Source organism: Pelophylax lessonae, assembly GCF_965119305.1.
Source record: "Pelophylax lessonae genome assembly, chromosome: 2".
NCBI classification, from domain to species: domain Eukaryota; kingdom Metazoa; phylum Chordata; class Amphibia; order Anura; family Ranidae; genus Pelophylax; species Pelophylax lessonae.
This window is the reverse complement of record NC_138769.1, coordinates 556,015,733-556,033,457: the sequence shown is the minus strand read 5'-3', so window position 1 is coordinate 556,033,457 and position 17,725 is coordinate 556,015,733. Positions and strand designations below refer to the sequence as shown.

General features: G+C 45.5%; 1 protein-coding gene across 2 annotated transcripts in view; it reads left to right on the top strand.

The window, feature by feature from the left end:
• Nucleotides 1-17,725, top strand: part of KMT2D (lysine methyltransferase 2D) — a 340,114-nt gene that overhangs the window by 213,194 nt on the left and 109,195 nt on the right. For both annotated transcript variants that reach the window (XM_082246163.1, XM_082246162.1), the window contains exon 37: nucleotides 7,914-8,146. In XM_082246163.1, coding sequence (XP_082102289.1) covers nucleotides 7,914-8,146 — 233 coding nt within the window. The remainder of the gene's footprint in view (nucleotides 1-7,913; nucleotides 8,147-17,725) is intronic.

The following is a 17,725-nucleotide window of genomic DNA, read 5'->3' as shown; positions in this document are numbered from 1 at the left end:
CGGTTTTGTCACTAAGTATTTACGCCCAATTTTGAATTTGGTAATATATTCCCTTCCACACTTTGTCTTGGTTACCAGATGGTGATGTAGTTGCAACCCACTGCCTGGCTGATGCAATTTTACCCTTGCTATATTGGCTAATAACATACCACATTTGCTTAATTTCCTGCAACCTTTTGCTGCAGAGATGCAGCGAAGGGAAGATGGTCAGCACCTGGGTTATAGCGGCTTCTTTTTTTTCTGGAAATGCAAAGCCCCATACCTCTACATACATTCCATGAGTACCCACTGGGGATCCCTTCCTATAGCAATGGCAGATCACTGGATCAGGAGAGCTTTGACAAATTGGCAGAATAGCACATGCCTCGAAAATGGATTACAGGAAACAAAACTCCACTCAGGGTGATTAGCTGTTCCCTTAGGGTAATATCTTATTTGACACCACTCCCTTTCTGATCTTGACTCACTGCCCCAAGCAAGCATAATGTGTCCTGTCTGACAAAAGCAGATTTCTCTTACGTTCATTGACGGACACAGCTCCTGATCATCTTACCGATTGGGTTATACTGCCCTCTACAGGAGTAGGACACTAGGCAGAAAAAGTCTCAAAAGAGGGGTTATGGTGTACCTGCGCTATGGAGTGCTTTATTCAAACAATTGTGGTTTCAGCTGCCACCAACCTACCTCTGAGGTAGAATGAGGATAGGGGTTGTAAAAGTGTTGGTAAATGGCGCTACCACTGCATAAAAAAAAAAAAACTGTCTGTGTATAGGAGCCTCAATCAACAATTGTGATATTAACCCAGTGATGAATCAAATAATCCAATGATAAATCAAATAAATTCAAGAAAGTGCACTGTGCTGCAATGTTGGATCATGCCCCACTGTTAACATGAAAACCACATATATGTATAATGCAAAGTGCACAGTGCTAAGGTATTTCAAAGGCAGTGAAAACTAGGTGATATTAAAACCCTAAAAAGTGCACTGTGCTGTGGTAATAAAGTGCCAGAGTGCTGGATGATATATCCAGATACTGCCTAAAAATCTGTATTGAGCAAATACCGTAATAAGTGATGTTAATTAAATTTAAAATGCTCAGTACTGTAATATTAAAGTGCCAGCAGCGTGCTGGATACGTTTCCAGATGCTATATGATAACCTTATATGGTAGGTAACGCACAAACACTTGATAAGTTACTGTAAACTCCTAAGGTGCTTGGTGAAAAAGTGCAAAATAAAAAGTGCTGATGATAACTTTTATAAAAGTGCTGTTAATAGCTTTCATTGTATTCCCTGAGCCCAGGGAATGGGTGTGCTTTTAAGCCCGGTGTTAAATGCCAGAAGTAGACGGTATAAGAGCAATAGTCCCACAAAACGGTGTCTGTGCTAGTTTGTGCAAGTGCTAGTACCCATGGCCCCCTACTAGGTAAAGCACTTACCGCACAGGCTCCGCTCCTTCAAAGGGTACAGGGCTTTTGGGTGTTCGGAGGGGTCTCCCCCTGGGTGTCCGCAGGTAGTGTCCCACTGGGGGCCCTTATTCAGACTCTTCGTGGGTACCGTTGCTTTAAACACAAAAAGAACATATTGCAATATGTGTCAGTCTCCAGCACTTCCTCCGCTTTGTCGTGGGAGAGGAGCATTATCAGTTTGTGGCGTTACCCTTTGGTCTCGCCTCTGTTTCTCTCTTCTTCACAAAAGTGTTAGCCCCGATGCTAGCGTTGTTACGCCAACAGGGGAATGCGAAACTAGGCTACATGGATGACCTCCTTGTGCGAGCGGAGTCTGGTGGATAACCTGGAAATTACCATACGAACTCTGAGGGAGTTCGGTTGGATTATGAATTTTCAGAAGTCTGCTCTGGTTCCGTCCACAAAGCTGGACTATCTGGGTCTGACTGTGGACTTGGCCTTAGCCAGAGTGCTCCTTCCTCTGGATAAGCTCCAGAAATTGAAGGCTGCAATTTGTCTCCTGCTGTTCATCAGATGGTCATCCCTCCGGACTTGCATGCTGGTCCTGGACCTGGACCTGATGGTGTGTGCCTTCGAGGCAGTTCCGTTTGCACAGTTCCATACGGGGTCTCTGCAAAGGGAGATTCTGGCCAAATGGGACAAGACTCTGTAGTCTCTGGTAGAGCTGCACGATTAATCGTATGAAAATCGCGATCTCGATTCACCCCCCCTGACGATCTAACCCTGAGATATGCTCGATTCTTTGCATAGCAGAGAGAACAGCTGTGGAAAAAAAAAAAAAAAAAAGCCTCCCAGCAAACGGCTATCAGCAAAGTCTCCCAGTAACTATAAACAAAAATGATTACATTTGTATCTTTTTCTTCCCTCTGCCAGGGAGAAAGGAAGTTTAACCTCTTAAAGACTGGATCTTTTTCTGACATTTGTTGCTTGCAAGTTAAAATCAGTTTTTTTTTGCTAGAAAAGTACTTAGAACCCCCAAACATTTTATATATTTTTTTTAGCAGAGACCCTACAGAATAAAATGGCGATTGTTGTAATATTTTATGTCACACTGTATTTGCGCAGCAGTCTTTCAAACGCAATTAATAGACTTTAATGAATAAAAAAAAAAAAACGTAACAGTAAAGTTATCCCAATTTTTTTTTGTTACACAGAGAATCGTGAGAGAATCGTGATCTTTATTCCAAGCTAAAAAATCGTGATTCTCATTTTGGCCAGAATCGTGCAGCTCTAGTCTCTGGGCGATCCGATCCGGCGGATATGGCGGCTTTGTTCTCCGGCGCTTTGTCTGGGCAAATCCTTCCTCCCCTTGTATTGGACAGTGGTCACCACGGATGCCAGCCTGTCCGGCTGGGGAAGTGTCCTCTGCTAAAAATTCTGCTCAGGGCTCTGGACACTGGAAAAGTCCAGACTACTGATAAAATGTCTGTACTCTGAGCGATCAGACTGTGCCTGGACCATTGGACGGATCGTATTCAGGGATGTCCAGTGCGCATTCAATCAGACAATGCCACGGCTGGGTCTTATTTCAATCACCATGGGGGCACAAGAAGTGTCCTGGCGGCTCTGAAGGTAGCCAGCATTCTAAAGGTTGGCAGAATGGTTTGTTCCAGCCCTCTCCGCCGTACACGTTCCCGGGGTGGAAAACTGGTAGGGGGGTTACCTCATTCAGCAGGCATTCGACCATGGGAAGTGTTCCCTTCATCTGGAGGGGTTTCATCAGTTGTGTCTCCAGTGGGGCATCCCCGAGGTGGATCTGTTGGCGTCTCGGCTCAAGACTTCTATGCCAGATCCAGGCGGAAGGGATTCCTGTCATCTTAGTGTCTCCGGACTGGCCTTGCCGTGCTTAGTACACCGATCTGGTGTGGCTGGTCGCCGACGCTCCTTGGAAGCTTCCTCTCAAGGAGGACCTTCTGTCCCAAGAACCGATCTTCCATCCTGCCTTACAGTCACTGGCTTTGACGGCTTGGCTGTGGAACGCCAGGTACTGATTGATAGAGGTTTGTCTGCGTCTGTGATTCCAACGCTGTTAAAAAATGGGAAATCTATTTCTAGGAAGATCTACCATCGTACGTGGAAATCTTACATTGCGTGATGTGAATCTCTTGGGGTTCTTTCTCGCTCTTTCTCGATGACTCGGATCTTGACCTTCCTTTAACAGGGTGTTGAGCGGAAACTGGCCTTGAGTACTTTCAAGGGTCAGTTGTCAGCCTTAGTGGTCTTCTTTCAACGGCCCTTGGCCACACAGTCCCTGGTGCTTACTTTTCTTCAGTGAGCTAGTCACTTTGCCCCTCCAGTGCGGTCTCAGTTGCTGCCTTGGGACCTCAATTTGGCGCTTTCATTTCTTCAGAAGCCTCCTTTTGAGAATCTTTGTGAGATTCCCCTGTTTACGCTGTTGCAGAAGGTGACCTTCTTGGTGGCTATCACGTCTGCGTGCAGGCTGTCGGAATTGGTGGCGTTATCCTGTCGTTCACGTTTCTTGGTGGTTCACAGAGAGAAGGTGGTTTTTCCTCCCGGTCTGTCATTCCTGCCAAAGGTTGTCTCTGATTTTCATTTGAATGAAGACCTTGTGTTGCCTTCCCTGTGTCCTAGGCCAAAACATCCGAAGGGAATTGCTTTGCATGCCTTGGATGTGACCCGGGCAATTAGGATGTACCTGGCAGCTACGGAGTCTTTTAAGGAAGTCAGAATCACTATTTGTGCTTGCACATGGGCCTTGGAAAGGGTTGTGACACAGATTTGCAAGGTGGACACTTTCACAAGTTCTATAACATGGATGGGTTTGCATCTGCAGATGCTCCCTTTGGCTGCAAAGTTTTGCAGGCTGCTCCTTGGAGGACTTGGTCCTCTTTGAGGGTGTATTATATTTTTCAGGTGAGCTCCAGTTTTGGTTAAGCTCCTGTTTTCCTTACTGGGTATAGTTAGCCTTGTGAATTTTTTTCACTGTTCCCACCCCTCATGTTTAACACTGCTTTGGGGCGTCCCAATGGTTAAGAAGGTCAGTAGCTGTGTCAGTCAATGAACGAAAGGGAAAATGGGATTTTTGACTTTCCGTAAAATCCATCTCTCTGATGTTCATTGACGGATACAGCACCCACCCCTTTGAGGAGTTGTATTCTTCTGACACTGCTTGTAACAAAACTGAGTACCTGTAGCAGAGAGAGGGAGTATATCCCCTGTACTGTTTTCAAGAATATTTATTGCACAAAATTCACAGCCCCCCATCACAGTGCCCCTTGCAGTCTGCCCCCCGTCTCTCTAATCACAGTTCCTCTTTTGCACTCTCTGCCTCCCCTGCACAGTCCTACCTTCAGCATAAATTGATAAGAGATTGGAGACTAAGAGATATTCAGAGACTGCAGACATGATACAGGAGATGGCCGGAGACTACAGACCTGATACAAGAGATGGTCAGAGACTGAGGACATGATACAAGAGATGGTCAGAGACTGAGGACATGATACAGGAGATGGTCAGAGACTGAGGACATGATACAGGAGATGGTCAGAGACTGAGGACATGATACAGGAGATGGTCAGAGACTGAGGACATGATACAGGAGATGGTCAGAGACTGAGGACATGATACAGGAGATGGTCAGAGACTGAGGACATGATACAGGAGATGGTCAGAGACTGAGGACATGATACAGGAGATGGTCAGAGACTGAGGACATGATACAGGAGATGGTCAGAGACTGAGGACATGATACAGGAGATGGTCAGAGACTGAGGACATGATACAGGAGATGGTCAGAGACTGAGGACATGATACAGGAGATGGTCAGAGACTGAGGACATGATACAAGAGATAGTCAGAGATTGCAGACATGATACAAGAGATGGTCAGAGACTGCAGACATGATACAAGAGATGGTCATAGACTGCAGACATGATACAGGAGATGGCCAGAGACTACAGACATGATACAAGAGATGGTCAGAGACTGCAGACAAGATACAGGAGATGGTCAGAGACTTGGGACATGATACTGGAGATGCTCAGAGACTGCAGACATGATACAGGAGATGCTCAGAGACTGCAGACATGATACAGGAGATGCTCAGAGACTGCAGACATGATACAGGAGATGCTCAGAGACTGCAGACATGATACAGTAGATGGTCAGAGACTGCGGACATGATGCAGGAGATGGTCAGAGACTGCACACATGATGCAGGAGATGGTCAGAGACTGCAGACATGATACAGTAGATGGTCAGAGACTGCGGACATGATACAGTAGATGGTCAGAGACTGTGGACATGATACAGTAGATGGTCAGACTGCGGACATGATACAGTAGATGGTCAGAGACTGCGGACATGATGCAGGAGATGGTCAGAGACTGCGGACATGATGCAGGAGATGGTCAGAGACTGCGGACATGATGCAGGAGATGGTCCGAGACTGCGGACATGATGCAGGAGATGGTCAGAGACTGCAGACATGATGCAGGAGATGGTCAGAGACTGCAGACATGATGCAGGAGATGGTCAGAGACTGCAGACATGATGCAGGAGATGGTCAGAGACTGCAGACATGATGCAGGAAGATGGTTAGAGACTGCAGACATGATGCAGGAGATGGTCAGAGACTGCAGACATGATGCAGGAGATAGAAGAGCACTAGGGGGGGCCGGAGAGCAAGGGGAAGCAGAGAGCACTGGAGGAGCTGAATGAGGAATCTCTATCCTTGTGACATTTGAAGTTTTTAAAGCCTACAGTTATGACTGCTGGACACAAATGTTATCCTAATTATCCAATGTCGCATGCTACTTGGAATTCTGTACCGATATATTCATATATAGTTCTCAATTGAAATTGTTAAAATGTCAACTGTTATATTTAATTCTTCAGAGAGCAGTATCTGTTGGAAAATGTTCCCCTTATATTTCTATTTGCCTGCTGTGCCCATGTGCTTGTATGAAAGAAAAGGGGGAAAAAAAAGATATATATATATATATATATATATATATATATATATATATATATATATATATATATATATATACACATACACACATACACACACACACATACATACATACATACATACATACATACATTCTTGTTTTGCCTTTCATTTGTATTCTAACCTTTGGTCATGTCAGCCGTCTGCCTTTGTGTCCTACCCCAAGGCACCCCTGATAAATTGCTCTCTTATTGTCAGGATTTGGTTAATGCTGTTCGGATCTGATAGCCAGGGCCTCTATCCAAAAAACATACTTTTTTCTTTGGTATTGCTGACATCTCCTAAAGGGCACCCTGCTTCTTTTCCACTGTTGCTAGCTGGATAGGGCTTATGTTTTAACATTCTAACTACTCCTGATCAGTTGGAGCTTCCTGGGCTTTCTGACATCAAGCATCTATTGCTCTGATTTGTAATGCTTCCACCTAGTCTTCCATTTTTACTTTTTCCAGGTCTTATAAGGTGGATGTCCAGGCCTCTGCAGACACTGCCTTTGACTACAAGGTTCTGTACTAGTTTGGTTGGGTTTTTGATCCTTGTTTGTTTTTATTATACCTGTTGGCATTGTTTGATTTGCCTTTGTATTGCCCATACCGGTTTCATTGCTTAGGGTCTATAAATATCCAGCCTGTGTTCTGTACTCTGCATTTTGAGATAAGATTTTTTTTTTCTTTTTTTTTTTTTACTTTCCTGTATTCATTTTTGTGACTGCACACCCAGCTTGAAGACTGGTCTTTTCTCTATGGCAGTTAAGCAATACAACTAGGTCTTGTCCCCCTACCCCCAGCCTGTGACTGATCAGTGAAAGGAGAAGTGGTTGGCTCATTAGCCCACCCCTCTGTCACTATTTTCTCTCTCCTCCTATCAGTATAATTTTTTTTAAAACATGTACAAGTGGCTTTTTGCTCCTCTCTCGCTCTCCCAGTTTGATCTCTGCCATTCAGGGATAATACCCAATCGAAATTCAGATTCTTACATTATTTAAACTCCAGAATACACTTAAAGTGGAGCTAAACCCATCGATTTAACAGTTTTCCAAAAGGGTTACATTTAAGGCATACTGTAAATTATGACACTTTTGTGCTCACAACCAAACTGTCAAGTCATTTAAGTGGCTGGCGTTTTAATTGATCACACATTCAGTATCATGGCAACTGCAGGTCAAAGGAGAAGATGGCAGCTTCCTTGTCTGTAATGAATAAGAGGGTTTAGTTCTGCTTCATTTTTTTTTTTTTTAATGAACACTGGCTGGCTACCTTGGTGAATTTATCAGCCTCGGTTTCAGCTGTAAGTATGTTGTTAAATCCACCTTAAATCCAGTTTAATGCTGTTACAACGTACTGTCTATCTTTATTTTTGCCTCAAATTGCAGTTGCGTACATACCAAAAACAGCTGATTGCAAGTGTCAAATTTCATGAAAATGTGTGTACTAAGTTGCAAAGAATAATTTCGACCTATTCTCCATATTACAGATGAAGCAGACCAGCGCCAGTATGAAGAGTGGCTTTTACACACACAGCAGCTCTTGCAGATGCAGTTAAAAGTCTTGGAGGAACAAATTGGGGTTCACCGCAAATCCCGAAAAGCTCTGTGTGCTAAACAAAGGACTGCAAAGAAAGCAGGCCGAGAGTTCCCAGAGGCAGATGCAGAGAAGCTGAAAATAGTTACTGAGCAGCAAAGCAAGATTCAGAAGCAACTGGACCAGGTGAAGTGTTTGGCTTATTTATAGGTTTGACTATACAAGGAAGGGATCCGTTTGTCTAAAGAAGAAAATATTTTTATTAACCTGCAAATCTGAGTTTAGCTTAGCTGAAGTCTTTCTGCAGTTATCGTCTAGAACTCGAGGCTTGCATTTAATCTGCATTTAAGGAACTGTGATAAATGCAGATAACGGTTATAATTTCTTAATGACAATATGTAAAGTCAACCTGTCATACAATCATTCTAACACAAGTGACAAACATGTCTGACTCACATGTAATTTGAGAGGAATAAGGATCACCTGGCTCTCAGGCCCAAACTGTACAGATTGCTTTTCTCTTTGATTTTGAGCTAAACCCTACCACCTGTCTAAGGTAGATGTGAGCAAATACTTCTAAAAGACACTAAAACGTCAATGCTTATTGACACAGACTAGTAAAAGGAAGGAAGGCAATATGAAAAGTTCACTGGCTCTGGTTCAGGGGTGGATCCAGAGTCTAGTCTCGGAAGGGGCACTGCCGGAAATATAAGGTATTGCCTACAGAATCAATCCCTGGAAATGGAATCCTGTCAGTGTCACTATTCTTCCTTCCTATGCGGCTGGGAGGGAGTGACCTATTAAAATGCCACTTCTCTCAGTACGGAGGAGGGGTAGGGAAGATGAATAGTGAGACCTGCCAACCTCAGTGATGAAAGTGTTTAGGCCAGTTGTGACAGTGGCAGCAGTCTTAACACTTTTATCAACTTCACGGGAGATCTTTGTGATCTCCCAGCGGGTCTCCTGAAACGCTACAGCCGTGGTTCCCAACCCTGGGGGGCGGCGCAATGTGGTTTTTCGCAGGAAATTTATCTGGGCAGAGGCTGGTGTTGATGCTTCAAGCATCACGGCACCATGGTTAAGGTGCCAGAATGATTGAATTGCATTATTTATTTTATTACATTGTAATATAAAATGAAATAGTTCATCTCGCCGTAATGCAGAATCAGTGGGAGCCCTGAGTGTGTCACTTGCCATTGTCGCCTTCCGCCAGATGCAGCTTGCCTGCCGCCAGATGCAGCCTGTCGCTTGCCTGCCACATCGCTTGCCACCATTTGCGGATTGTTACTTGCCGTTGGCTGTGTCCCAGGGTGAGGGCGGGCAATGAGATATAATGTAATCTCTCTGCTGCCCACGGCTGCACAGTGAGGGCAGTGTTTTGTCAGAAGCTGAACTGCGGTGATGCAGGGTGGGCGGTGAGAGATGTAATCTCTCTGCTTCTTAGCCTGGCCGCCCACTCATCTGCCAGCCTGCTCCACTGGCCCACTCACTCGCCGGCCTGCTCACTGGCACAGACACGTGTTTATATGTGTATATGTATATATATATATATATATATATATATATATATATATATATATATATATATATATATATATATATATAATATATATATACACACACACACACACACACACACACAACCTATCTATATCTCCACATATCCCTTACATTTTTGTAAATACTTTATTATATCTTTTCATGTGACAAGACTGAATAAATTACACTTTGCTACGATGTAAATTAGTGAGTGTTTTGCTTGTATAACTGTAAATTTACTGTCCCCCCTCAAAATAACCTAAAACACAGCCATTAATGTCTAAACCGCTGGCAACAGAAGTCCGTATACCCCTTCATGAAAATGTCCAAATTTTGCTACCATTATTTTCCAGCTCTGCTTTAACCCTCTTGGGCATAAAGTTCACCAGAGCTTCACAGGTTGCCACTGGGGTCCTCTTCCACTCCTCCACAACGACATCACAGAGCTGGCGGGTGTTGGAGACCTTGCGCTCCTCCACCTTCTGTTTGAGGATGCCCCACAGATGCTCAGTAGGGTTTAGGTCTGGAGACATGCTTGGCCAGTCCATCACCTTTTACCCTCCGCTTCTTTAGCAAGACAGTGGTCGTCTAGGAGGTGTGTTTGGGGTCGTTATGTTGGAATACGGTCCTTTGGCCTAGTCTCAGAAAGGAGGGGATCAGGTTCTGCTTCACTATGTCACAGTACATGTTGGCATTCATGGTTCCCTCAAACTTTAGCTCCCCAGTGTTGGCAGCACTCATGTAGCTCCAGACCATGACTCTCCCACCACCATGCTTGACTAGGCAAGACAAATTTGTCTTTGTACTCCTCACCTTGTTGCCACCACACAAGCTTGACACCATCTGAACCAAATAAGTTTATATTGGTCTTATCAGACCACAGGACATGGTTCTAGTAATCCATGTCCTTAGTCTGCTTGTCTTCAGCAAACTGTTTGTGGGCTTTTTTGTGCATCATCTTTAGAAGAGGCTTCCTTCTGGGACGACAGCCATGCAGACCAATTTGATGCAGTGTGTGGTGTATGGTCTGAGCACTGACACCCTTCAACCTCTGCAGCAATGCTGGCAGCATTCAAACTCCTATTTCCCAAAGACAACCTCTGGATATGACGCTGAGTATGTGCACTCAACTTCTTTGGTTGACCCCATGGCAAGGCCTGTTCTGAGTGGAACGTGTCCTGTTAAACCACTGTATGGTCTTGGCCACGGTGCTGCAGCTCAGATTTAGAGTCTTGGCAATCTTCCCTTAGCCTAGGCTATCTTTATATAGAGCAACAATTCTTTTTTTTTTTTTTTTTTTCAGATCCTCAGAGTTCTTTGCCATGAGATGCCATATTGAACTTCCAGTGACCAGTATGAGCGAGTGAGAGTGATAACACCAAATTTAACACCCCTGCTCCCCATTCACACCTGAGACCGTGTAACATGACACCGGGGAAGAAAAATGGTTAATTGGGCCCAATTTAGGCATTTTCTCTTATGGGTGTACTCACTTTTGTTGCCAGCGGTTTAGACATTAATGGCTGTGTGTTGAGTTACTTTTAGGGGACAGCAAATTTACACTGTTATACAAGCTGTACACTCACTACTTTACATTGTAACAAAGTGTCATTTCTTCAGTGTTGTCACATGAAAGGATATAAAAATATTTACAAAAATGTGAGGGGTGTACTCACTTTTGTGAGATACTGTGTGTGTGTGTGTATGTATGTGTGTGTGTGTGTGTATGTATATATATATATATCAAGCATATTTAGTTCCCGGAAACATGCTTGTAATCCAAAGCACTCATATCAAAGTGAATTTCCCCCTAAGAAATAATGGAAACTCGGGTGATTTTGTTCCACACCATTTATTCATAAGTCCTTCAGTTTATAGTCCATATAAAAAGATTATAGCTATGTGATAGGTTGCGTAACCATAAAATGTCCATCCACAAATGGCAGCCTCCACCAGGGGATCAGAAGCAAAATCCAGTGTAGGAATATAGTTAAATTTAATGAAGGTTCAATATTTAGCAACTCACATGATTGATGGTTAAAAGAGGCACATCTAAGAGTGCAGGAATCTGGGATAAAGCTGTCCACATTAGACCATCCTCCCTCGCCGGCTCTCACCGCTGTCCGTCTGCAATCGTGACCGGGAAAACTACCTTGCATTAGAGAAAGCTAGGCTTGAAGCACTCGTGGAGCACAGTGTGGAAGGGATGATAGCGGTGCGGAGGATGATCTATGTCAGGGGACTCCAAACTGCAGCCCTTTGCCTGCCTTTAGTCTTCACTCCACTGATATGAGACCCTATTCTGCCCTCTGACACCAAAAATGGGGCAAAATTCATGCCACTGGCACCAACAATGGGCCACTATTCCTCGCCCTAATATCAAAGATGGGGCACGGTTTAGTTCATCTAATGCCTAGAAAATTTTCTTTCTCTATCGTTCATTGACTTACACAGTTCTCTGATCCATAGCAGTAGGGTTATACTGCCCCCTACAGGAGTAGGACACTAGTAGGGGGGGACGACCTTGGTGAGGTTACTTCAGCTGGATGGTGTAGATAGGCTGATGGGGGGGTCGCCCTGTGGTCCCGATTACCACCTTCCCATACAGGGCTGCCATTTTCCTGTAGCCTCCGCCTGCTTCTATGGCAGCGGCCACCTTGGTACAGCCTTTTTAAGCCCTTTTGTGTAGGATTTTGTGCTGTGAAGGCCAGTGGGAGTGCCTGGAGGCCTTCTTTTTGTGGGAGAAGCCGTTTTCTTCTCCCCGGGCAGCTTCCTGGCTCACTTTCTTTCATTGAGCCACCGCTGAGCTTCTAAACTATTGCTTGTATGGGGACAGTGAGTCATGAGGGTAGTCTCTTTCTCTCTGGGGGGGGGGGGGGGGGGTCATTAGCGCGTGACCTTTTGCAGTGCGAGATTTAGATCCTGCTTATAGTAGCTGGAATAGATTATAACCCCTGGATAAACAATGGAAAACCATTAGCTATTCAAATATGAATAACTAATATCTTAACATATGTATAAACTGGACGTAATTAACAAAGATTCATGCATCATTCAAAATGCTACAAGTGACAAATCCCAAAAACCCATATCCCCTGTAATAGAACATAAAAATTAATTGTAAATCTAAAGTCGACCAAATACACATACCTTTTTAGAGCACTCATTAGACCGTTATCAAAAACTGTAAATGATTTAGAACACCGCTCAACACTTTTTCTCCTCTCCACTTCCTTGTTTCATTTTATTCCAGTAACTTCTCCTCCACCCACCACTATATATCACATATATATAGATTTCTCTTTCGTTCATTGACAGACACGGCTCCCCATCTTCTTGACTTCGTGCTGCCCCCTACAGGAGTAAGACACTAGGCAGGAAAGAACTTGAATACGCCTATGGGGAAATCCCAGGGGGTACACTCCCACTCTCTGCTATAGGTACTCAGATTTTTTTTCTGCCTTGTCAGGAGTAAGCACCTAGTTCCTTGCTTGGATCTCTGGTCCTGGCGATTTTTTTTTTTTTTTTCTTTTTAAATCAAATTTTTTCCTCTCTATTATTCCTGTTGAGAATCTACAATCCATTGCCAGACTGGGCGACAGGCTAGATAATCTGGATCCATAGGGTCCCCCCCAGTCTGGCCAGCGAGCGCATGCAGACCGAAGCTCCGTGATAGGTCGGCCACGACATAGCCCCACTGAACGGGGGCTGGTCTGCGAGTTAAACGTCTTGCAAGGGCGCATACGACCTGGCTTCGGCTTGATTCGCAGCATTCCTCATACGCATACCTCTAGTGCTGATCCCTGGATTTTTCTCTTCCTGATCGCTGCATGTGTGCAGTTCAGTACTGTAAGTGCCTGATCGGTGGTGGGGAGTTTGTGGGGTTCTCTCTCCCTCTGCTGTAGCAGCAGTGGTGCTCTGTGCTGGACCTTGTGGTGCAGGTGTAGGTTTGTGTAGGTTCCCCTCTCCAATAATGGAGTCCCTGGAGCTTTTCACCACCAGATCCCCTATGAGGCTGCCGGGCTCTCCGGGTCTCAACAACTGACTGCACTGACACAGTCCTGGAGTCCTTGGTGTCCAAGGTAGATTTGTTCCTGGGAAAAAAGACTAGTAAAAAGCGTCCCCCGCCTTCACCTGCTTCATCGGTCTCCTCAGATCCTGAATTTGATTCGGCCGCTGCGGACGCGAGTTATCCTGGGTCTGCATCCACGCATCCTGAGTGCTCAGATAGTTTGGATGACTCCTCTGCTCTTCTAGCCGCGCATGAAAAGGCGCTAGTGGATGCACTGATTGTATCAGTGCGGGAAACATTAGAGATGGAGGATGCGACTGACGCAGCATCGGAGGCGCGGGTCACCTTTGGCACCCACAGGTCAACCAAGGCAGCGAGGGTTTTCCACTTTCTCGCTTTCTTTGATAATATTGTCACAAAACAAAGCCACCGTAACTCCAGTTGAAGAGTCCCCGGTCTTTACAGATCCAGCTGATAGGAGGTCGGAGGCTTTGACCTGCCATATGTTCACTCTGGCTGGTTCGGGACTTAAGCTGGTATTTGCTATTGGCCTGATGTTGCGAGCTATGAGCGAGTGGGCAAAACTTCTTTGCTGGGACCTGGAAGGGGAACAGAGCTCTCCTCTGCCTTTGCTGAGCTGGCGGATCAGTTGGTCCAAGGGCTAAAGTTTCTGTTACACCTCTTTAGATGTGGCTCCCTTGATTTCTAGGCTGTCTCAGCAGTGGTCCTCGGGCGTGTTATCGGTCTGAAATGCTGATCTTCCATTTGTGGGTGATCACCTGTTTGGAGCTTCCTTAGATATCAAAGGCCTCACAGGGGGAAAGAGTACTCTTCTTCCAGAGGCTCTTTGGCTCACAAGAGGCCTTTTTGTCCCTCACGGTCTCAAGGCAAGGATTCTTTGCCCTTCAAGGCCTTCAGGGGTTCTTGGAGGACCTGGTCTGGTAAGCTACGAGTGGCTTCTGCCAGACCTGAGCACAAGGCTTCCTCAGCATGAAGGGGTGCCCTCACCCTTGCCTGGGGTGGGGGGACATCTTCATTGGTTTCTGGATCTGTGGTCCTCCCTGATACAGGACCAGTGGGTCCAAGAAGTAATTTGCTCCGGCTAAAAGATGATTGAGTTTCGATCTTATCCTCTGGAAACATTTCCTCCTTCAAACCTGCTCTCGCCTCCATATCGATTAAGGGATCCCTTTGGGGCAGTTCCAGACTTGTTACTTCAAGGAGTGATTGTCCCGGTTCCGACATTGAAATATTTTGACGGTTTTTACTCAAACTTGTTTTCAGTTCCTTGGAAGGATGGCAAGGTACGTCCAATTCTGAAACTCAAGGCGCTAAACTGTTTTGTGCGGGTACAGAAGTTCCGAATGGAGTCCATTTGTACGGTAGTGGTGTCCCTACACCAGGGGGGATTTCCTCGCTTCCATCAACATCAAGGACGCCTACCTTCACTTCCCACTATGGGCTGGCCACCGGCGCTTCTTCCGTTTTTGCCGTGGACTAGGAGCATTATCAGTTTGTGGCGTTAGCCTTTGGTCTCGCCCTATGCTCCTCGGGTCTTCACAAAAGTGTTGGTCCCGGTGCTAGCATTGTTGCGTCAGTGGGGGAACGCGGTAGTGGGGTACTTGAACAATCTGCTGTTGCGAGCAGAGTCTCCGACTGCTCTGTTGGACAACTTGGAGATTACTCTGAGGGAATTTTTTTGGATACTGAATCTTCAGAAGTCTGCTCTGGGTCCGACCACCAGTCTGGACTATCTGGGTCTTACTCTGCCTCAGCCAGAATGTTTCTTCCTCTGGATAAACGCCAGAAATTGCAGGAGGCAATTCAGCTTCTGCTGTCCAGCAGACAGTCATCTTCCAAGAGGGGAAAATTGGCAAGCGGATTACCTCAGTTGACAGGCGCTGGACTAGGGGGAATGGTCACTTCATCCAGAGGTTTTTCATCAGTTGTGTCTCCGGTGGGGTACTCCCGAGGTGGATCTGCTGGCCTCTCGTCTTATTTACGCCTTTCCTCCTCTAAAACTTCTGCCAAGTTTCCTGTGCAGGATTGAGGCAGAAGGGATTCCGGTCATTCTAGTGGCTCCAGACTGGCCTTGCCAGTCTTGGTATGCCGATCTGGTACGGCTGGTCCCAGATACTTCTTGGAGACTTCCTCTCAGGGAAGATCTGCTGTCCCAAAGGCCAATCTTCCATCCTGATATACAGCCGCTGGATTTAACTGTTGAAAGCCAGGTGCTGAAGGATAGAGGGTTGTCTGAATCAGTGATTCCTACACTCTTAAAGGCTAGAAAATATACTTCTAGGAAGACGTACATTGCGTGGTGTGAGTCTTAGGGTTCACCCTCGCTCCTTTTCGGTGTCTTGGATCTTGGCTTTACTCCAACCGGGGCGTTGATCAGCGCCCGTCCTTGAGTACTATCAAGGGGCAGGTTTTGACCCTGGCAGTTTTTTCTTTCAACGTCCGTTGGCCTCACATTCCTTGGTGCATACCTTTATCCAGGGAGTTTGACACTTGGCTCCTCCAGTCCGGTCTCCATTGCCGCTGTGGGATCTCTATTTGGTGGTGTTCATTCTCCAGAAGCCTTCTTTTGAAAACATTTAGGAAGTTCCCCTGCTTACGTTTTCTCAGAAAGTGGCTTTTTTTTTTTTTTTTTTGGTTTGGTTATTATTTCTGCGGTGTTGGAGCTGGCAGTGCTGTCTTGTGGTTCACAGGGATAAGGTGGTTCTTCGTCCATGTCCATCGTTCCTTCCAAAGGTTGATTTTCATTTGAATGAGAATGTTGTGTTGCCTTCCCAGTGTCCCAAGCCTCAGCATCCTATGGAAATTGCCTTTTATTTCCTGCATGGGGTTCGCGCAATCAGGGTGTACCTGGCAGCTACGGAGTCTTTTAATTCCTACTCTCTATTTGTCCTCACGGATGGACCTCGAAAAGGGTTGGCTGCTTCTGCTGCGACCATTTCCTGATGGATCAGACAGACAGTGATTCAGGTTCCTCCTTTCCCTGTTAGTGCGCATTCTACTCGGGCGCTTAGTGCCTCCTTGGCCTTCGGTCATCAGTTGTCAGTGGTGCAGGTGTGCAAGGCGGGCTACCTGGTCATCTGTGCACACTTTCACAAAGTTGGCATCTGCGGATGCTTTCTACGGTCACAAGGTTTGGCAGGCTGCTGTTTAGAGGACTTGGTCCCCTTTGAGGGTGTTTTTACTTTTTTCAGGTGAGCTCCAGTTGTTTTATGGTTGAGCTCCATGTTACCTGGTTGGCTATGTTTAGATTGGGAATGTATTTTTTCTTGCTGTTCCCACCCTTCATGTTTTGACACTGCTTTGGGATGTCCCATGTAGTCAAGAAGATGAGGAGCTGTGCAAGTCAATGAACAGAAGAGAAAATTGGATTTTTGACTTACAGTAAAATCCATTTCTCTGAAGTTCATTGACTGACACAGCACCCACCCCTGGGTGTTTTCTTCTGACACTGCTTGTAACAAAACTAAGTTCCTAAAGCAGAGTGGGCGTATACCCCCTGGGACTGCCCCATAGGCATAGTGAAGTTCTTTCCTGCATAGTGTCCTACTCCTGTAGGGGGCAGCATAACCCACATAGTCAAGAAGATGAGGCGCTGTGTCCGTCAACGAACATCAGAGAAATGGATTTTACAGTAAGTCAAAAATCCCATTATTTCAAACCCAAAAATTGTCATAACATAACATTATAGTGCCTTATTAAAATACCAAAAGTCAAACAACTCACAATAAAAATGTTTGTTTTATGCCACTATAATAAGCATTTCTTGCCTGCCTGCCACCATCAGTATGTCCAGATACTTCCAGATTCCTTAGTGACATCTGATGTTGCACATGTACCTGCCCACAAAACGTCATCCAGTAGACTTTCTCAGGAAATGGCTTGCGTCAGACATCTGAGGTTTCCTTATACGCTGCTTTAGTTCCCAGACACTGCTCACCCTTTCCTTCCCAAAGTACCTCCCACTAACACCATCATAAACTATTTAAAATTCCTTATGTATACTCCAAGACATCACTAAATGGTGGACCGTGGTCTGGATTTGGTTAGAGTTACTGTCCCATCTAGCACCCTATCCCTCCTTCCCCCCAGCCATCACCACTGTAATCCCCACAGCAGGAAGCAAAACCCTTTGTAAAATGGAGGTCCGGAACTGCCCAAGTTAACAGGCAGATAATTGGTTGCTAGGATGCAAG